At 39.2% G+C, this 22370-nt stretch overlaps 1 protein-coding gene across 1 annotated transcript in view; it reads right to left on the bottom strand.

Annotated features, from left to right (window-relative positions):
- CHSY3 (chondroitin sulfate synthase 3) overlaps positions 1-1355 on the bottom strand; it is a 239575-nt gene extending 238220 nt beyond the window's left edge. The window contains exon 1 of the mRNA XM_058539852.1: positions 44-1355. Coding sequence (XP_058395835.1) covers positions 44-845 — 802 coding nt within the window. The 5' untranslated portion in view covers positions 846-1355. The remainder of the gene's footprint in view (positions 1-43) is intronic.
- Positions 1356-22370: the final 21015 nt, after the last annotated feature.

Genomic DNA, 22370 nt, shown 5'->3' with positions numbered 1-22370 from the left:
TTGGGGAGACGGGCAGGCGGGACAGCCGGCGCGGGGAGGTCACCTTTGATGTAGACATCGTCGTCGGCGCGCATGAACCACTCGTACTTGTCCAGGTAGTGGTCGTGCATGTACTTGATCATCATGAAGGACTTTTTCTGGGGAGGGTAGGAGTCGTCCACTCCCGGCAGCGCGATGACAGGCAGGGGTGGCGGAGGCTGGCCGAGCCCGGCGTTGACGGACTGCTGGCTGGAAAAGAACTCCACGCGGCCAGGAATGAAGCGCGCCCAGGTCCGGTGCGCCGCCAGCGCGCGGCTGCCCAGGTACTTCTGCGCGGTCATCACCCCCACGTACAGGAAATCCCGGGGTCGAGAGCTCGGGGCAGCGGCGCCCCCGTCCCCGCTGCCGTTGTGGCTACTCCCCGGCCGGCCGCCTCTCCGCTGCCCAGCCGCGCCCCCGTCCTCCTCCTCGGTCTCCCCCTCGGCCACGGGGGCGCCGGGGAGCCCCGTCGCGCCTTCGGGCTCGCGTCCTCGCCGCCGCTGCTGCAGCGGAGGTGGCTGCTGCCAGGGGCTGCTCCGAAAACTGGTCTCCCCAGGCGCTGCCTCAGGCGGCTGCGGCCCCTGGAGCTCCCGGCGCGCAGGGGGCGGCGACTGCTCCGGCCGGGGCTGAGGCTGGGGGAGCGGCTGCTGTGCGCCGGCGCCGGGGCCAGCGGCCGAGCGGCCGTAGTAGGAGCAGAGGCTGGAGCCGCGTCTCTTCCTCTCGCTCAGCTCCGCCACTCTGGGGGCGATGAGCCAGGACGCGGCAGTGAAGCCCAGCACCAGCCCCAATGCCACGCTCACCCACGGTCGGCGGGAGCGCACGGCCATCGCGGCTGTGCCCGGCGCGGACGCTAGCTGAGCGGCTGCGGCGCTGCGCGCGGGGCTCCCGGCTCACACCGCCCCTCCTCCGCCTCAGCGCCCCCAGCCCGGCCGCTGCCTGCCGCCGAGGCGCCGACGCCGGCTCGGAGTCGGAGCTTTCGGGGCGCCGAGCCCGCTGCGGCTGGCAGCTGCCGGCCGCGCTCCCCGCTCCGCTCTGGGTCTGGGCTGTGAGTGAGGGCCGGGAGTGAAACTTCTCCCGGCGGCGGCGGTGGCGGCAGCGGCAGCGAGAGAAGCTGCAGGAGGAGGAGGAGGTGGAGCGGCGGCGGAGGCAACGCGTCCGCTCCTAGGCTGCCACCCTGTCACTGGCGCGCCTGGTCCCTCCCTCCTCCCTCCTTCCCGAGCCCCCGCCCTCGCTCCCCGCCTCCCGCTCCCCCCGCGCCCGGCTCGGACCGGGCCGGAGGAGGAGCCACGAGCACCGGTGCTGCCAGCCCGGGGAAGCGCGGGCCGCGGTATTTCCCTGTCACCCGCCCTTGGACGCCCCCCGTCCGCGCCTCGGTCCAGAGCCGGCCTCCTCTCCGGAAGGAAACGATCCCTGTCGGGCCGCCTCCGCCTTCCAGCGCCGACGCCCCCTCGTCCCTCCTCCCCCGGCCCTTGCTCTCCATCCCATTTCCCGTCGCGTCCCGCCCCTCTGCCGGCCTCGCAACACCCGCGTCCGGGGGCTCCACTGCCCTCCTCCCGGCGCGTCGGCTCCGCTGACCTCATCGGCGGAGCTCGGGTCCCCGAGCCCCCGGCAAGTGTCCGCATCTCCCTCCCCGCTCGCCTCCCCCGGCCCGCCGCCAGTTACGTCCTGGCGTGACCCTTCCCCATTCTGCCCCGCCCGGGACCGCTCGGCTCCACTCTTGGCGCTTGGGTCCTGTGAGCGTTTCTCTCACGGCTGCTACTCCCCGCCTTCTCTCTCCACTCCTTGTCCCGCTCGCAGCTCAGGAAACCATCTGTCCCGTCCTAGCACCTCTCCTCCCAGCCTTTCAACTCCCCAATCCCTACCTGCATCCTTCAGCACCATCCTTCACCAACGGTACACAGAAGCACCGTTGTCACTCGGCGTCCCTCCCAAGAAAATCTCAGAGAGATTGGAAATACCTACCCCGAAAGGCTGGGACAGATCATGGTGAGTGGGGGCTCAACCCCCAAAGAACATAGATTCCATGTTCCCCACCTGTTGAGTTAGGAAATGTGGCCCTGCCTAGTGGTTGCCTCCTCAGCTCTTCTAGTGATTTCTTGTCTAGAAGTGAGAACCATGAACTATTTTCAGTCTTAGTAGAACTGGCAAATGATGGAGATACGTGAACAAATTATAGGGCCAAATACCCGGAAGATTCAAACTAGGGAAATTCTTACTCCCCCAAATAAATGAACTTGATCAGAAAATAAAATAGAAAATATAATTTGTATTGTCTATAAACCATTTTGTTTTCTAAGGCAATGACCAGGAAATGTTTCACCTCTCCAATTAGGGAGGAAAAATCTCCAGCAACAGAATCTCAAAAAAAGTTAAATTGTATGGGCCAAAATCACTGAAAGTTACATTAGAAGAAATTAGCTGGAGATATGTGACACTTTAAAGAAGGAGACATTTGAAAACTTTCTCTCTAGAAGTTGTGAATCTAACTATAGTCTGAAGTGCATTTGGCATCCCAAACCCTTTCCTCTTCTTCAAATTTCAGTCTTCTGTTTTGTACATCAAATGCAAAGGGATGGTGTTCAATGGTATTAGACATAGGGCTCCATCCAGCAAGGTGCTGGCAGTGACCCTGGAATAGCAGGCCTGCCCAGAGCCCTTAGAGGAGTGGTTCTTTCCACACCAGTCACTGGCTGTGCGTGAGCACATCTGACTAAATGTTTCATCTGCTGGACAATGAAGCTCCTTTTCCATGTCTAGGTCTTGCCCAGAAACGCTTGAGGATACAGATTATTGGACTCTTTCTCAAAGTTTAATTTTAGTTAAAATACAAAACTAATCAAACAAACAGGCCTCTCCTGATTTAAAAATATGTCTTCTCAAGGACATTTTAAACTTTTGAGAATAGTGCTGTTCAATAGAACTCTCCCTATAATGGAAATTTTCTTTGCGCTGTCCAATGAGGCAGCCACCAGCAGCATATGATTACTGAGCACTTGAAATGTGGCTAGTGTGATTGAGGAAATGCATTTTCAATTTTATTTAATTTTAATTAGTTTTGATTTAAATAGCCTCATGTGGCTAGGGGCTGCTGTGTTGGACAGCACATTTTCAGAGGAAATCTGTATCCTGTGGTCCCATTACCTATGGTCAATTGTGAAGAACAAATGGTCCACCTACACATACAGCATACTCTTTCCAGCAATATCCAGCCGGGGTTCATTCCAATGAGTGCCATTCACGTAGTTGATTGACAAAATCATTAATTCTCATTGAACACAAATAACCCACTCACCAACTGTTATAATATTTTGGGAGAAAGTAAATTAATTTGTTCACTTATTTAACAAATATGTATTAGAGATTAACCATTAGACAGGGTGGAAGGCTCTGGACATGGAAATGTTAACAAGATATTCACTGCCACCTATCATGAAGTTTATCATGCAGTGGAGAAGACAGACATTAAACACCACACTACAAAATGAATTACAGTGGTGACAAATGACATGAAGGGAAAATGTAGAGTACACTGAGAGAGCATTTACAAGAGCATCTAATTTAGTCTGGGAGTCAGGGAAGGCACTTGGAGACATTGAAATGAAATGAAAAGTTGAAATGGTGTTCCATACTGGGTAAGTGACCTTGGGAAAGTTATTTAAATTATCAGAGCTTTAGATTTCTCTTCTGTAAATGCATTTCTGTGAGCATTTATTAAGATATTATATGTAAGTGCTTAGCACAGTGTCTAGTTCATTGTAGGCACTCAGGAAGTGTTAGCTCTTCTCATTTTCCAATCCTTTTCTTCATGATAAAATCTCTTAGATATCATCTTACTTATTTTTTATGATATTTCATCTTTTCACTTGCTTGACAAATATTTGTTTAGTATCTACCATAAGCCAGGCACTATTCTAGAGAAACAGCAGTAAAACAAACACACAAAGCCCTTGACTTCATGGAGGTTATATTCTACTAAGGAGAGATTACATACATATATACATGTAATTACATTTAATATGCTGAGTGATAAGTGTTCTGAAAAAATAGAGAAAGATAGTGGGTGTGTACATGTGTTGGATGAGACCCTTTTAAATTGATTGATCAGAGAAGTTTTTTCTGATAATTTTAGTAGAGAACAGAAGAAAGTGAGAGACTAGCCATGAGGATGTCTGTGGGAAGACTTTCCAGGAAGAGAGAATAGCCAACACAAAGGCTTGAGATAGACTTGGTATATCGAGGAACAGCAAAGAGACCAGTGTGGGTTGGAAATGGGAGGGAGCTGGTAACTTGTTGATTATTTAGGCCAGTGCTGTCCAATAGAATTACAATGTGAGCCATAAATGCAAGACATGTCATTTAAATTTTTCCTTGTAGCCACATTTAAAAAAAAAAGGTGAAATTCATTTTAATACATTTTATTCAACTCAATATATCTAAAATATTATCATTCCAACAGGTAATCAATGTAAAATTATTACTGAGAAAATTTACATTCCTTTTATCGGTATTAAGTTTTCCAAATCCATTGTGTATTTTATACTTAATGGCACATCTCAGTTCAGACCAGCAACATTTCAAATGTTCAATAGACGCATGTAACTAGTGTCTACCATATTGGACAGTGCATATTTTGAACCCTCAAGACATTTCTAAAGACTTTGGCTTTAATTCTGAGCAACAACGAAGGTGTTGAATAGAGTGGTGGTATGGTTTTTAATTATGTTTTACAAGGACCACTCTAGCTCCTACTGGAAGAAAAAACTAGAGGAGGACAACGATAGAATCAGGGAAAGCATTTAAGACGTTATTGAAGTCACCCCATCACTTTGGAACAGAATAAAATGACAAACATCTTTTTCTTCTTCTTCCCACACAGTGTCTGCACCTCCACCTCATTTGCAATAAGTAGAAGCATTGGGAAAGTTTTTTATGAGTTTAATTTCATATTTCTTGAGACTCCTCTAGCTATTTATTTGGTATTTCCCAAAGTCAGTGGAGTAATTTTCTTGTACTCACTTTAATTTTGAAGATACATGAGTTTTAGGGTAGATAATTTTCTGGGGAATCTCTACTAAGGACTAAGTTTTTTGTTAAAACAAAGAAGAAAATAATATGTTCTAGGAAGAATTTAAGAAAAAATGTTATTTGGCTAAGAGGTGTGTTGAGATAAATTTGTATGAAAACTCTTTATCATTGAAGAAAAGTAAACATAATAAATGCATATGAAAATATAGCCAGATCTGTATACTATATTGGAAGAGAGAAGACAGAAATGGAGGTAATTCTAATATTGCTGGCTAAAAATGTCTGATAGGTTTGCTGTTCTTATCTAAACAAGAATGTTTCAATAGGTTACTTGTGAACCACCTAATAAGATCTCTATGAAGCCCCTCAGTAGTAGATTTTGAGAAAAACAGTAACAACAAAAACTTCTGAAAAGTGCAAAACTGGTTCCCTGTCCTCTCTAAGTCGTTTAACAATTTCCAGCATGTCCATATTTGACTGTCGTAACACATGAATCATCTCTGAGCCAAAGGTACTAGAACATAAGGAATCGTCTGGATTCACATTGAAGCAGAGCTCTCATAGGGGTTGTGTCCCTGACTTTGGAATGACATTAATGTCAACCCGCCGGAAAACAAGTCTGACCCAATTAGAGAGCCATTCAGCAGACTGCTCTGAAGGTACTACATTGAGTGTTTGAATTGATTGGAAAGAATTAGCAATCACTTAAAAATCACAGAAAAAGGTACAAGTGAGTTTAAAAGGGGGGGATATCATAGTTTGATCAGTTATGAAAGTGAAAGGTAACTATTTAAATATTATGGTTCAGCACATGCTGCTGTTACAAGGTGTAAGCAAGTTTAGGCTAGTCCTGACACTTTGATTTAGTATTTTACAGTGATATTTAGAATGTTATCATTTTTTCTTGACAGATCAAGGCCGAGTTGATTTCATTTGCATGAAGCAACTGTGGCATCTAGTGGTTAATAACCATAATGTAATTCAGTTTGTTCCTAAGGGATAGATTGTGTTATAAAATATTTTTGACATTGCCAAGGAAGATTGTAATCATAGAGACATAAGAAGATAACCATTTAATTATATCTTTATTTCCTCAGAAATCAGTACATGAGGGGATGGTAGAAGTTCATATACTGAAATATGAAAAGGTAGTTATTTAGAGCACATTGTAAGATTATGTAAGTTCTAGAGCCTAATACTGATCTACATTTAGTTAATCAACATGAAAATGTTGTAGTTAAATTTTTTTTGCACTGACTGGATATTTGATGCTACTAAGGAATTATTAATTCCTTTTTCAGGTATGATAATGGTATTGTGGCTATGTTTCAAAAAACTAGTGATTGTTCGGAAATATATACTGTAATGTTCATAGATGAATCAATATGATGTCTGGAATTCAAATAATATGGTATTGAGGATGGTGCTAAGTGGATGGCGATGTGTGTGGGGCCTGACCAGCTATTGATGACTGTTGAGGCTGGGTGATTACCTTTGGGTAGATTTGAAACTCTCTATAATAAAAAGTTTAAAGAAAATATTGTATTTGTTTAAGATCAACACACACTCAATTTTTATTTCCTATAGATTTATCTGACTATGAGCTGATCTACTTGTCTAAACCATCAATGCACTTTGAGAAGAGAATGCGAGTCCTGCTGTCACTTACGAAAGGGTCACGAGGTGACCATATCAGAATTAAAGCTTCCATTTCTTCCATCCCCCCAGGCTCCAATGATAGTCTCTTAGACATAAGTGAAACACCCAATCAAGCTTTTACAAATAAAGAAACACTATTTATGATGTGAGGATTTTTTTTCTTTTTAAGTAGTAATAGTTTATGATTAGACAGTGAGCTGCAAAATCTTCAGAGAGCTCCTAATCACCAATCTGAATTTATTCTAAAAAGGTTTGTTATTTTAATTTTCTCCTTGCATTTCTTTCCTAAAATATTAATAAGCTCCAATTCAGTATTTTCTATCTTAAAAAAGTTAAAATGCACGTGCCACCTTCCTTCCTGTTGCTTTAATTTTCAACCCGTTAATTACTTGATCTTTTTTGCTGTCACTGCTATTGAAAAGAAATGAAATGTGATCTACATATGTAATTTAAATTTTTCTAGTAGTCACATTTTAAAAAGTAAAAACAAGTGAAATTAATCTTAACAATGTACTTTATTTTACCCAATATATCCAGTTCTGACTATTAAGTCTTAAAGCTCTTTTTTTTTTTTTTTTTTTTTGCTGAGGAAGATTCTCCCTGAGCTAACATCTGTGCCAGTCTTCCTCTATTTTGTATGTGGGTCGCCACCACATCATGGCCACCGACTAGTGGTGTAGGTCCACGTCCAGGAACCGAACCCAGGCTGCCAAAACAGAACATGCCAAACTTAAGCACTAGGCCAAGGGACCAGCCCCTTATAGCTCACTTTTTGAATAACAAAGAAACAATTGGATTTTAGAACATTTATATGATTTATTGTGCTGCTTTCTTATGTATCAATATACAGATATTTTGCATACTGATACATACATATCTGATATGTATGTATGCATGCATGTACATATATATACATATATTCTTTATAGCCATCCTATCATTATTGAATAAGCATAAGAGGAGAGATTAGGGGGTCTTTCCTTTTATGTTGTGCCTATTTTTATTAAATGTCAGGATTTTTACTAGGATGCGAGAGAGGTTAGATATCACATCTCTCAACCCATTGTCATTGCATCTTGAGTGAGGCGGGCACAGTTTATAATTCATTTTAAGGCCACTGCATCCAGCAGTGGACTTTTATTTAAGTCCATAGTGAGCCGATAATGACACAAGTCTTTCAACAGTCTTGAAAGTCAGGTTTTATGGATTTCAATTAAACTATTAGCATTAGGAGGGCAGAGCTTTTTTTCCGCCACTCTTCACGATTTCTTTTGTTTTACAAAATATACTTATGTTTGTAAAATATTTTATTTATTCATGTTAATATATAACAGGTTTGTTAATTCTATGAGTTAATAAATTAATATTTAATTTTCTTCTAATTTTTAATTTCTTGTACAATAAATATTTGGGATTCCCACTAATTTTTAAGACTATAAAGAACTCCCATTAACAAAATATTTGAGAATGCTGATCTAAGAAAATTTCTTCATTTATCTTTTTCTTCTCCTGGAAATGGACAGTTTTTTTAGGAGGAATAATCAAGAGTTAGACTGCCTTGCTCCTGATGGAACAGTGACTCTAATAGTTTCAGATGACATGAGAGTGACTGTCCTTGAATTTGGATTTTTGGAGCTTTGACATGTTTATAAGTATATTATTGCCTCCGTGCTTTGAGAGTCACCCCTACTGCATTATAGGAATCCAGTAGCTTCACTTTTGCATGTGCTGCTATTGGAAGAGAATGGCAGGAATGAATCATCTGAGACAAAGAGAATTTAAATCATTCAGACATTTCTGATTCTATTTGTATCTAGTAACAAATTAGTATCTTTAACAAATTTCAGAGTAAACTTGTCATTTCTACAAAAACAAACTGCAGGGCAATACATTATTCTAAGGCTCCAGCCATTTTGTATTATTGTGCCAAAGAAAGAATGTCTCAATACATTAATTCTAGAGTTGGAGAGCCATACAGTTTAGTGAGGAAAGAAGATAACATTGCCATACCAATAAAGTAGAAAGTGCAATTATTTGCCTTCTGAAGCCATTTGGAGGTCTAGGAATAGACAGAATGCAAAATCCAAATAACATTGTGTGAACTAATTAAAAAAAGTAAATTATCTCTCATAAATGAAATAAGTGGTCATTGTTTTGAAATTGCTATAAGAATATTGTTCAAGATGCAAAATGTGAGTGTGTGTGTGTATGTGGGATGTGTGACGATACTTTCTCTCATTGGACCCTTGTGGCCTTAGCTCTGAATCTTCGTTGGGCAGAAAGAGGTCTAGAAGAGCCTCAAGAGAAGAATAAGAGCAAATGCTAGCCTCCTAGCTAAGTGATTTCTCAGCAGTGCCTTCTGCTTTCATCTTCCAACTGGGCACAAAGAGATTCAGAAAGAGGCATGGCTGAGGCACACCCAAGGAATAAGTGAGGGGTGGAGCACTACATTCTTAAGACTTCTGCTAGAGTTCTGCTTACCACACCCTCCCTTCTACACCACATTTTTTTTTCCCAGACTGCACTTCCTATGTCTACCTTTACAGAAAGCAGACAGGAATAACAACAGAGCCATCTGAATCAGATTAAAATTAAATTTAGGTTTTAGTATTAGCAGCACAGAATTGGGACTCCAGGACATAATATAGCCATCAGAGTCAGATCAAACCTTCTTATAGGCATGTAGAACCCAACTGGCCATGACATTTCACAAGTAATTAAAACTTTGGCACCTAGGTCAGTGTTTCTCAAAGTGGGATCCTCAGGACTCTTACAAAAGTATTTATGATGTTTGAATGTGCATAACTATTAATGGTAAATCTGGAGTTTTTCTGAATTAGAATCCCTGAGGACGGGGCCCAGGAATCCACATTTATAACAAGACACCTGAGTGATTCTTAAACATACTACAGTTTGTAACCCACTCTTCTAATCTTCCTTGATAACTGGAATAATTCAAAGTCCTAAGAACTTACATTAAATTAAACAAATTAACATAAAAAATAAAACTCTTATACCCTTCTACTGGCATATACCAGACTCAAAAAACATGGATAGATAGCTAAAATTCTAGGTTCTCCAGCCCAAAATGATAGAAGAAGCCTCATTCAATTGCTATTTGCAAATTGAATGTATGTACATTTCTCTATGTCTTGGTTTGGATTCCCCAAGAAGCAGACTCAGATAAGAATTTGAGAGCAAGTAATTTATTTGGAAAGTGATCCTGGGAATACTGGTAGGAGAGTGGAGAAATAAAAAGAAGGTAAGAGAAAGAATGAAACAAATAAAGGGTGAATTCTGATGTCAGTTACCGCTGTAGATAGCTGGAGTTTAATTCCACTTGGGCAACTCTTGTAGTCAATGTAGACCATGGGCCTCAGACTTATCCCATTGGAAGAGCAAAGAAGTTGGATGTATTTACACGCTAACTTCTGTCAGTCATTGATGAAGGGCTGCTCCCAGGGGACACTAATTCCCCAGCACTTCCAGCCTGCCCCTTGCACAGTCAGAAAAAGCACTTCAGCAAAGAATTAAAGAGGCTGGTAGTGGATAGACCATTGTCAAGCACTGAAGTAGTAAGGGCAAGGAGATGTGGGCAGGACACTGACAGCCTCTGCTCTAACCCACAAGTTGAAAGTGATATTCACTCTTAGACACAAACCATATGAGAAAGTAAGTCTTAATACACCAAGTAATATTTTTAAAAAGTGTGTCTTGCTAATTCAGATTTCTTTTCATTGATGAATGTATCTTATATAAACAGTCTTCTTATGGGGCTATTGGAGTTGCTGATGTTTTCCTGTTGCCATCCCCTGTTGAACTACCAGAATTCTTGGCAGGGGGCCGCTAAGGCCATTTACCATGTCTTGATATTGGGAATTCCTTTTGGCTATTTTTTTAAAAACGTTTTGCTATGGAAAATTTCAAACATACACAAAATACATGGACTAGAACCTCCTCTACCCATCATCCAACTTCAATATTTCTCAATTCATAACCAATCTTGTTTTATCTATATCCTCACCTACTTAGCTCCTGCTGGATCATTTTAAAGCAAATCACAGGGGGCCGGCCCCATGGCTTAGCGGTTAAGCACGCTCGCTCCGCTGCTGGCGGCCTGGGTTCGGATCCCGGGCGTGCACCGACACACCACTTGTCTGGCCATGCTGAGGCGGCGTCCCACATACAGCAACTAGAAGGATGTGCAACTATGACATGCAACTATCTACTGGGGCTTTGGGGAGAAAAAGGGAAAAAAGAAAAAAAAAATGAGGAAGATGGGCAATAGATGTTAGCTCAGAGCCGGTCTTCCTCAGCAAAAAAAGAGGATGATTGGCATGGATGTTAGCTCAGGGCTGATCTTCCTCACAAAAAAAAAAAAAAAAGCAAATCACAAATCTCATTTATCCATAAACATTTTAATATATAGCTCTAAAAGATAAGAACTTTAAAAATGCCATCACCTTATGAAAATTCAACATTCCTTAATATTATCAAATATCAAATAATTGTTCAAATTGTCAAGTCACATTAATTTCATTTTTACACTTTCATCTTTCTTTATAATCAGTATTGTTTTATATGTCTCTCAAGCTTCTCTAATAGGTTCTGCCTCCATCTTTTATTTTCCTTGTACTGTATTTGGTTAAAAAAAACAGGATCATTTGCCTTGTGGGGTTTCCCACAGTCCGGATTTTGCGGATTCCATTCCTGAGGTGTCATTTAACATGCTTCCTGTCTTCTATATGTCCTGTGAATTGGTAAATTAGCATTAGGATCTAGAGAATTGCCAGATACAAGTTCAATTTTTCTTTCTGAACAAAAGTACTTAATAGATGATACTATGTTTTTTCAGTAGGAGGCACACACTGTTTATCTCGTTTCTGACCTAAACTGCTGTTGATAATGAATTTCTAGATTCATTAATTTGTTAGAAGTTGCAAATGGTTATAATTCTAAATCTACCCTTGTTTCTTCCTTTATTAACAGGAATACTTCTATGAAGAGAAATGTTACTATTAAGTTATCTAGTAGTACAATCTGCATAGTAAAGACAGCATAAACAGTTCTTTTTTTATCCTTAATTTTCGATGATCAAGAGATTTTAGAAGATGGTTGAGCAGTAAAGATGTCTATACTCAGTTCCTTAGAAGACTTTGCTAGGTAAAGCTAATTGAAATAATCCAAAAACAGAAGCTTGTTCCTACCAGAAGCAATCTCATTTTCTGCTATTCATATCACTAATACTCTAATCTACATATCAGGACATAAAGTTGTGGCTGTACGAAGAAAAAGGTGCTACATTTTTCTATTTTTACTTTTTTATTCATTAAGTCACATTTATTGAACTTCTAAAATTCAGAAACAAATAGGCTGTGAAGGTAAGATGGGAAGTTGGATTTTTGTATGTATATAGTTCCTCGCCATCTGGAATTTCTGGTTTATTATATCTGAAATTATATATGAATTATAGAAATATTCCTTTGCATTCAAAAAGGTTTAGTGGGGCTGAATATGGAAAAGGAAAAAAACCTGCTAAACGTGGTTCTTTTACACAGTGAGTGTTTATGGAGTCGTTTTCTCTCTGGTTTTGGCTTCGCCCATGGTTTGGGGTCTTTTGATGTTTGTATCTGGGCCTCTTAAGTTTTCATTAACAATCCAGCAGTGTCAGACATCAAGAGACCTGTAATGCCGTTCATGCTCTTCTCTCAAGGCTGCCACAGTATCTGTGAACCTTCCGCAGGAAATTCAATCCTGCTGAGCATTTCTTCACCTAGAAAAAGAAGGCTATTGGGCTAGAGCTGAGGTTAGCAAACTACAGCCCATAGGCCAAATCCAGCCCACCACCTTTTTCTAGTGGCCTCCAAATTAAGAACGATTTTAAAATTGTTATATTTTAAACGTTATATAAGTACCCACATAATATCCTCAATTCTGCCTCTTGGCTTGCTAAGCCTAAAATATTTAGGATTTGACCCTTTCAGAAAACTTTCACCCACTCCTAGGCATTGATTTTCAAATGATTTGCAGTAACAGAACTTTAAAAAAAAAGAGAGAAAAAAAATCTTATTCTAAACCCCTTTGCTTGAAACAAACAAATGTATATTTATTTAAATGAACTTAAAATTTTTCATAATTGCTCCCTAAGAAATTCAATCAGGAACAATAAGGCTGCTTTGATGAACATGATAGACTAAAGAAAGGAAAAACAATTTTGACATTGGGGATTGTAGATGACAGTTACATTCTTAGAGAAGATTCAGCCTACAATTTATTCCTGTGGATTTTTTGTTGGATGATTTCAAAAATAAAATCCTGTTTCAAGCAGATAAGCGGTTATAAATAGTAGCAATTTTTTAAAGCTCACCTTGCAATCTCAGGACATTCTGAAATTAAACTGATCCAAATTCTTAAAAGAGAAGTAGAAAATTTTGATTTTACTTACAACATCAAAAAAAAAAAGCTCTCATAATCAAACTATAGCAATCAGACAAGAAGCACCAATAATTTGGAATAAGAGATAAAGCTGTCTGTATATTTTAACACTTTTGGTATTTTCTTGTCCTTGTACCACTGACATCTGTGCTGTGAGGAGCAGACACGGAGCACAGGAGTTTGCTGCTGCAATTTTATGTGAGTGGACATAAGTAAGCTTGAATTTTAAAGAGAGTAGTGAAGAACAACAACCTTCTTGTTCCAAGGTTCCTTAACAAAATGTTCAAATATATGCGCAAATACGACAGTTGAAGCTTTCTTCTGAAGTTCAATCAGAAATAAGGTAACTTAAAAACACAATGAGGTTAAAGTCATATAAATAGAAGTTATATTTTTAAGAGATTAGATTAGAAAATAAGCTGAAAATTGGAGTGAGTGAAAATTACTCTTGAAAATCGCTTCCTTTTTCATAAAGTAGATTATACATGGTCTTGTATATATATCCCTGTGTGATATATTTTTTGCCACTTAAGTTTGAGGACTGCTGAACTAGACTGAGAAAAAGAGTGTATTCAAATATGTGGACATTCTGCCTTTAAGATAACCTATGAAACCCTTGTAGTGACTAGAGGGTGGGTAGAGAATTTCAAATGCCTCTTGCTTTTAGGGTTTAACTTCTATTGAAAAACATTAATAGTTTTGTAGGTTGTCGTGTGGATCAAGTGAGTTAAACAAGATGAACACTCCCAGCATAAGGTTTGGAACACAGAAGGTGATTAATAAATATTTCCTATAGTTGAATATTATTCTTAAATATATATATATTTAAACAAGTGATCAAATTTTTCTCTATAGATTTGTGTGTGTATATGTGTGTGTGTATACAACAAGCTCCAATGACAATTTGGAATAAGAAATAAAGCTGTCAATTTTTAACACTTTCAGTGTTAAAATACACACAAACACAGACACACACAAATCTATAAAGAAAAATTTGATCACTTGCCCTGGTCTTTCTGAGGTGGCACTTAATCTTTTATTCCACTGATCATCCAGCCTCCTATTCATTTATTCAACAAAGATTTACTAAGCACCTTCTATACGGTACTATTCTAGGTGCTGGGGTTTTATCATTAAATAAAGCAGACCAAATTCCCTTGCCCTTGTCTCAGGGAGCTTACACACTAGTTGGGGGTGGCAGACAATAAAATGAAACACAGCATTAAATTGTAGAGTATGTTAAGATGGTGAGAAATCTATGAAAACATAAGTCAGGAAAGGCGGTTAGGGACTTAGAGACAAGGAGGCAATTTTTAAATATGGTGGTCAGAAAGGGTCTCATTCAGAAGATGGCATTTAAGCAAGTATTTGAAGGATGTGAGGAAGCAAAATACAGTGATGCTCACAGAAAGAGCATTTCAGGCAGATAGGAGCATGCCTGATATGTTCTAGGAGCAGCAAGGAGGCTAGGGTGGCTGAAGGGGTGTGAGCAAGGGAAATGTGGTAGGAGATGAGGTTGGCAAGGTTAGGGGTGTGTTGTGTAGCACCTGTTGGCCAATGTAAGGCTTTCACCTAGAGTGGGATGGGAAGCCATTATAGGTGTTGAGCAGAGGAGGGATGTGACCTCACTTAAGTTTTAACACTTATTCCTCCAGAATGGGCCTCATGGAGTCACATCTTATGTGAAAGGATCTCAAATCAAGTTTTAAGTTACATATCCATTTGGTATCCCTTCACAATATAACACTTTTAGGTTTACCTTCTGTTTTTCATTATAGTGTTAAAAATAGCTGAAAACAGCATTTTTAAATGGAATTCCAATCAAACATTTCCAGACATCTTCAAGCCCCTCCATGGACCCAAAGAACATAGGCTGATGACTTTGGAGTTAGACAGGCTTAAAGACTCTCCCAGCACCAACATTCTGTATACCCCTCAGTTTCCGGATACTAAACAAGTTGACTTGACTCTCATTTTCTAGCTATAGGTATTTATGCCTGGCCTCTTTAATCTGTTCTCCAGCAGTTTTTAAGTATTTATTCTGCTCATGGTATCTCCTCATTCCTTCATCTAGCTGCTGTTTAGGGATCCTGCTGGCATCCATTCTGGGCATTATCTCCAACTCAGTGGAGCTGAGATGTATTGATTAGCTGTACTTCAAGATGGCTAGAGGTGATGAGATTTTCTTGTCACACCATATATTATTTCAGAGTTAATACTGATGAAACTGTATACGACTCAAGCTGCAGATCTTGGTTATATATTATAACAGAACAATATTTTAAGATAATGACTTCTGTTTATCTTCTGTGTTTCTCACTCTTCCTCCTATTTCAAGCTGTTTAGCTAGGCCATTTGTGTGTTCTTGCTCCTGGACTTTTTGCAGAGCTGGAAGTAGAATCATCTTGAGGAGGACAACAGCCATTCCTATATTTTGTAAAAGTATTAGCTCATGGATCAGATCATTTTGGCTGTCCTAGCAGATGAGGAGAGAGGGGAGAAGACAGTGAGGACTTTGAGGCCAAATAGTGAGAGAGATGACATTTCTACAACCTATGAAGGGGTCCAAAGATTTGTGGGTTCCCTTGAATCCCCCTAGGTAGCAGCCTTCAGGGAGCCTGGACCCTAGACACAGCAGTTTCAGCCTCTGCAAGAACCTAGGGCACCCAAGAGAAGAGAAGCAGAGAGCCACTAGATCTGAAGGGACCATGCTTAGAAGAATGATGGATATATCAGTAGAAACAACTGCAGACACACAACTTTAGGGGCATCCCAGATACCTGATGCTGCACACAACCCTAAGATTTTAGACAGCCATGGGTTGGGGGTGTATCCCAGCAATGTCTTAGATTTCACTTCTTACCATTCATTCTAAATGGAGGTTTGGAGATGGACTTAAGACAACTTAAAAAATAAAAAAATAACGGGCCGGCCCCGTGGCTTGGTGGTTAAGTGCACGTGCTCCACTACTGACGGCCCGGGTTCGGATCCCAGGAGCGCACCGACGCACCGCTTCTCCGGCCACGCTGAGGCGGCGTCCTACATACAGCAACTAGAAGGATGTGCAACTATGACATACAACTATCTACTGGAGCTTTGGGGGAAAAAAAAAAAGAGGAGGATTGGCAATAGATGTTAGCTCAGAGCCAGTCTTCCTCAGCAAAAAAAAAAAAAAGAGGATTAGCATGGATGTTAGCTCAGGGCTGATCTTCCTCACCAAAAAAAAAAATAAAGAAATATGACATGGCGTGTATATTGAGTATGTAGATTAAGATTCATACCATACATATTCCCCCCTCCCTTAGGCAATAATGACCTTTAAAAACATTAAAAAATAAGTTCCTTTCCCCAATGACACTTCTGTTTTACATAGAACGTTAATAAACAATTTGCTTCAAGTTCTTGTAACTTCTTAACTTATTTATTTAAACATGGTTCTTAGCAATCACATTTATTCATCTAAAGAATGTGAATAAAGCTGACATTCATCCAGCAGAAATTTTCCACTCTTTGATTTTATACCCTCAGGAAATTGCAAGTAAGAGTGAGGATGCACAGGACATTAGATATATGTAAAAGATCATCACTAAACACTGAAAGACTAAATCAGAGTAATGTCTAATTTCATCCATTTAAATATGTTTAATCTTTAAAAAAATTGATAGTTAGATTTGATGCCATCACTTTTAGGTCTGGGTATGTGAATTTTGTACATTATTCCTCTAGTAGCAGTGCAGTTGGATACGTAATTTATCTTTAAAAGATCTGATGACTTACACATAATGTGAATTTGGGCAAGCTGTATTGGTCTTTGTTTCTGTTATGTGAAAAAATGAAGATAAAATCTACCTCACAGTACTTCTGTAAAGTTTTATGTTGTGTTTTTGTATAAGTTTAGTAATTCACAAGGTCTAATGCCAATGTGCATTAATGGACATTTAATGGACTTTTTTTTTCGCCTGCCTAATATCCTTCTTTTGAGGAATCACCTAACTTCTCTTCTGCAATAATCCTGTTCAGTCCTTATGGTTTAGATAAGGCTGACTATTGTCCATAGTTGTCTTAAAGTCCTGACTGCAATTCAGCTTTAGGCATGTGACCCAAACAAGGCTAATCACAACCCTCCCTGGGGTTATTGCCAGAGACAACAGGAAAGATGCTCTCAATTCTCCATGATCTCCAGCTGCAAGGGCCCTGTGAGCCTACAACTGCTGGCAGCCATGGTTCTAGTCATGCGGAGGCAGTCTGAGAATGAAGAGAATGAAGCCACAAGGATGGCAAGAGATAGACTCTGTTGTTATTTAAGTATGTGAGTTCAGCGATGTTTGGAAGCCCACTCCTAGATTTTTCAGTTATGCAAGGCATTTTATGCCATGTTTCATAAGCTAGTTTATGATAAATTTCTGTCACTCACAACTAATAGAATTTTCACTAAAATATTGTTAAGTGTGCTTTGAAGTCAGACCACATGGAATCAAACCCCAGTTCTTTCACCTGCCAGCTTTGTGACCTTGGACAAGTTACTTTAATCCTTTGTGCCTCCTCTGTAATAAAAGCATAATAATAACACCAACCTCCTTAAATGGGGAGTATTAATTGACATTGTGTGCATATTACAGCACAATGTCTGGCCTAGGATAAGTGCTCAATAAATGCAAGCTATTAATATCACATTAAATAGTGTACACACTGAAAAAAAATTACCTGGTTAAGAATAGATGCATTAAAAGAAGTAATAGCAAGAAATTGAAAAACAATACCAAAGCAAGGCAATAGTAGAGAAAATATGGCACACTGAAATTAAATGGAACTCAAAGAATCGTGAAGAAATTCTTGGTAAAAAATAGAAACATAAAATAAAAATGAAGACATAAATTCTTATATTTGATGACACCCGCAGCACAAAATCCATGAATCAAAAGTTGCCAGCCAGTGGCCCGGACATTCTATTTATTTTATTTTTTTAAATGGAATCTTTGATTCTGGCACTAAAACAAAAACTCTATGGATAGCACCAACCAGTAGATATTCTAAATTGGCAGAATTTTTGTTAGCTATTTCAGTACCTTAGTCATAAATGTTCCTTAATTTTTTTCTAAGAGTGGTGTTAACAGAATTATATAAAACTTGAATATTATGTTTCCAGTTTCCTGAGAATTTTATATGCATAGAGCAGACATTTCTACAGACATTTTGTAACAGATATTTAATAGAATGTGGTTCCAGTCTGAGGCTTTTAATTAGTGTATGAGGCAAGTAAAATGATAACACATTAAAACTCAGATTATTCTATTTTCAAATAGGAAAATATATGGCAGCAGTTATTATATTAAAATGATAATCTGTGATAATATTTTGTTGTTTCCTTTTAAATATAGCTAGTCAGTTCCTTGGCTTTAATCAAAATATAAGAATGCAAACTGGATAAAAAATAATACAATGTAAAAAAATAGAACAAATCATCAAACTTTCTGACTATAATACAGACTTTTTAAAATTGCTGATAACTTACAAATGTATCCATCTATTCTGTAAATATTGGACTTTTACAAATCTTAAGATAATTTTTATTACTTTTTGTCTAAAATGAACATAGTAAGAATGGTCTGAAATGGAGGTATAGCAAAATATCATAAAAGACTGCAAATTGTACAATTTTACATAAAATAAATGAGTGAACCTACTTGAATATTATTATAACTAATCATTTCTTACTATGTAATATCAACGTTACCAAATAATTTAAAGAAATATTTAACCAATATAATCCCTACATTTCTGTTTTGGAGTTCTGTGTCTCCAAAATGCCTGTGACTTAGCTTACATATAATTCTGTGCACACAGCTACTATCACCAAGCTCTTTTAAATCAATAGATAATTATTGTGGTCTTAAATTCACACATACACTACACAGATGTCCAAAGAATGCAAGCATCCTTTATTATCTGTAGCTTTTCTAAACTATCCACGAGGAGGAACAGGTACTGGGATTGGAGGGGAATTTTAACAATAGCTCCTTATCTTTTGTTTTAAACAGTGTCTTTCAATTTTAAAAATCTCTACTGCATTAATAGCTTCTTAATCCAAAGTTAATCTTCCTACGGGGCTCTTTCTCCCTTTCGCTTTCCTCTTTAAACTGAAATCAGGGCATAGGGGAAACTCTGCAGTCCTTAAGGCATGGGGCACAGGTTTCCCCGGTCTTGTGTGGTCCTTGAATCAGCCTATGCTATGGGGAGGCAGTAAAGATACCTTAGATCTTTTTACTCACCTCTCCACCAATCCTGTTATTCACCCTCGTAGTGGAGAGGGGTCACTCTGTGTGTGGTCTACCAGGGCTCCGAATAGAGAACAAGGTGAAAGCTATTCTGTTTTCCATTTTCTTCAGAACACATCTAATATACATACCCCATGATTCCTGGGGCATCAGCCTGGAAAAGAGTAAGTCAGGACAAAGGAAATGGACCTCTACTTTCTTGATGTCTGTAGCCTTTTCCTTCCCCCAATCCAAGGTCAATCAGAGCAGGCTCTTTCTTTCCTCTCTGTATGCCCTTACCTTATTCTGATTTTGTTCTATTCTTGGCTTATGATAACATTCTATGATCTGATCAACAAACCTTGTCCCCAGATATGTTAATGAAATCCTCTTCTCAACAAAGCCTGGTTGTTCAAGCCTGTTTTTATGTTACTGACTCAAAAAATCCCATTCTGGACATCAAATGCTAAATGTTGACTCTCTTGTCCTCTTGGCATCCTTCTTCTAACAATCCAATTCTATCTTGAAGGAAAATAATACCTGTAGAAGAATGAAGAGAGAAGAGTCGCATAAAAAGAATTTTTAAAGGATAAAAATACACTAATGTATTTCAAAATCTAATATTTACATTTCGATTAGAACAAGCCACCATTTCCTTTATTCAGAAGTAGTGAAAGGTCACACATGCATTGTTATGATCAATGACAGCATCAAGTTAAATATGTGGAACATCATGAAGGTTTACAGAAGGGTATGGAAAATAATGTTGATTGTAATACAAATTTAACCATATGAAAACAGAAAAGGAGGAGAGCAAATATACTTGGAGAATATATGAGAGGTGCTATAGCAATCTGAAGATTTTGGAAATGTAACTATCTCTTTATACTCTAAAAAATATTAGACAAAATATACTGAATTATAACCCATTTTTTAAATGTTAAATTCAACATAGATAATAATTAGGTCTAAAAATGTAATTTTACTTGATAAGCAAATCCAAGGAAGACACTCAAATGTGGTATATGTCACCTGCAGAATTGAAAAAGTATACTAAACATTATGACTCTTTTGCAGTAAGTGGTATAAGATGGAGTAACTTGCCTTTCGCCTTCGAGGGATGCTCCCCATGCACTATCTCCTCCTTCTCTTTGGTGTTTTATAAAAATTTTGTGTAAGAGTTTTCTGTAAGTAATACAAAAGTCAGTTGGAACCATGACTGAATTTGAAGAATAATCAATACAGCAGAGAAAGGGAGAGGGTGACTATCTTCCAGAGATGGATACACTGGCTACTGGAACTTTGCTGCTTCTTATTTTGGGGAAAGAGAAGAACGTCTCCATTTGTATGAAGAATAGTTGCATTATGTTGGGTGGAAATAGGAAATTTCAAATTTTTATCTAAAGTTTTATATGGGTAGTCAAAGGTAGATTTGCTAGTTATTAAGCTCTTCTCTCTCAGCTTCAAACCCATCCTTCCATACACATTTTGAGATATTAGGGCTGAAACTCTACAAAACCACATTGCTGCTTTGGGCTGGCTCCCTGTTAAATTGGCTAATATCCAGAACTAGAGAGACAGACTCAAGGCTGTAGGAGAGAAAAGAAACTTGTTCCATCCTGTTTGCCTTGTGTTTGCTTCCTATTTGCCTCCTGCTTCTATGTGTATCATCTTATCAAGGCTTTTAAAAAATATTTCCAACAAAGGAAGCTGGATACCTTTCTGTAGCAGTGTTTGAATCCATTTTATATTTTTTCCAACACATTCTGGATGAGCCTCATTACATTGCCTTCCGAGACACTAGCGTTGGCCAAATAGTGCCTTCCTCAGAGATATGGGTTTCAGCCCCATAGGGCCCCTCTTTCAAGCTTTTAACTTTTATTAATTTCCATCTCTTCACTTTGTTTTCCCAAATCTAGGGGTGATAGCTGCTTCCTGCAGTTTCTACCTTGTGATACCATAGTGTTCTTTTTTGCATTTTTTAGTTAACTAGATAAAAATTGCTTGTATTAAATAGTCTCTCTTCTAAAATACCAGACTGATACAAATGACAAATTTTTGTGACTGTTCTATGTGTGCTGAAAAATAAAATATTTGCTATATTTTTGGGGTTTGATGTTCTGTATAATAATATGTTCCAGACATTTTCTAAAGACATTACATGTATTAATTCATTTAGCTAAAAAAAAAAAAGAAAAGTAAGAAAGAAAATCCTGGATGGCAGGTAGGTAGTATTATAATTCCCATTTACAGGCAAGAAAACTGAAGCATAGAAAAAAAAAAAAACTTACCCAAGATCACACAGCCATTAAGTGTTAGAGTTGCAAAATTGAGACCTGTCAGAATATTGCTATTAGCTGCCATAGGTGATATATGTGTATTGGATTCAAGGTCATTATCAATCGGAGTTCAGTGTAGGAAATAGAAACCCATCTAGATATTTCAAGCAGTGAAGGATTTACTGTGGAGGATTAGGTTTTTACAAACCCATTGGATGAACTAGAGAGATATAGAGGCTAACACTGAACTTGCAATTAAAAGTCATGCCCTGACACAATAATCCAGATTCCAGGAAACCATTGCTGCCATTCATAATTTGAAACTGTTGTTGTCACTACATCACTATTGTTGCCACAGCTACTCTGAAGGAGGTAATTTACAATGGGATACCAATTCTTTTCATGCCCTGCTCTTTACAATTTTTGTTGCCTTTAGACCCATGACTGACATCAAATCCCCACATGCTCCAGGTGTGGTAGGCTGACTAATGGTCCAAGGATGCCCACATCCTGTTAATAGATAAACTGAAGCACATTAAAATTCTCAAGTGTTTATTAGAGCAAACATCAATTCAAATTGGGCAGTGCCAAACCGAAAGTGTTTAGGAGCACTCTGAAGACAGGAGATGGGGAAGCACTTTTATGGAGCAGCCTCAGAAGCAAAACAAGGAAATTATTTATTGGCTATAGTTTAAATGTT

This window comes from Diceros bicornis, chromosome 1, assembly GCF_020826845.1.
Source record: "Diceros bicornis minor isolate mBicDic1 chromosome 1, mDicBic1.mat.cur, whole genome shotgun sequence".
Classification (NCBI taxonomy): Eukaryota; Metazoa; Chordata; class Mammalia; order Perissodactyla; family Rhinocerotidae; genus Diceros; species Diceros bicornis.
The sequence above is the reverse complement of the archived record's forward strand: the minus strand, read 5'-3'. Positions and strand labels throughout refer to the sequence as shown.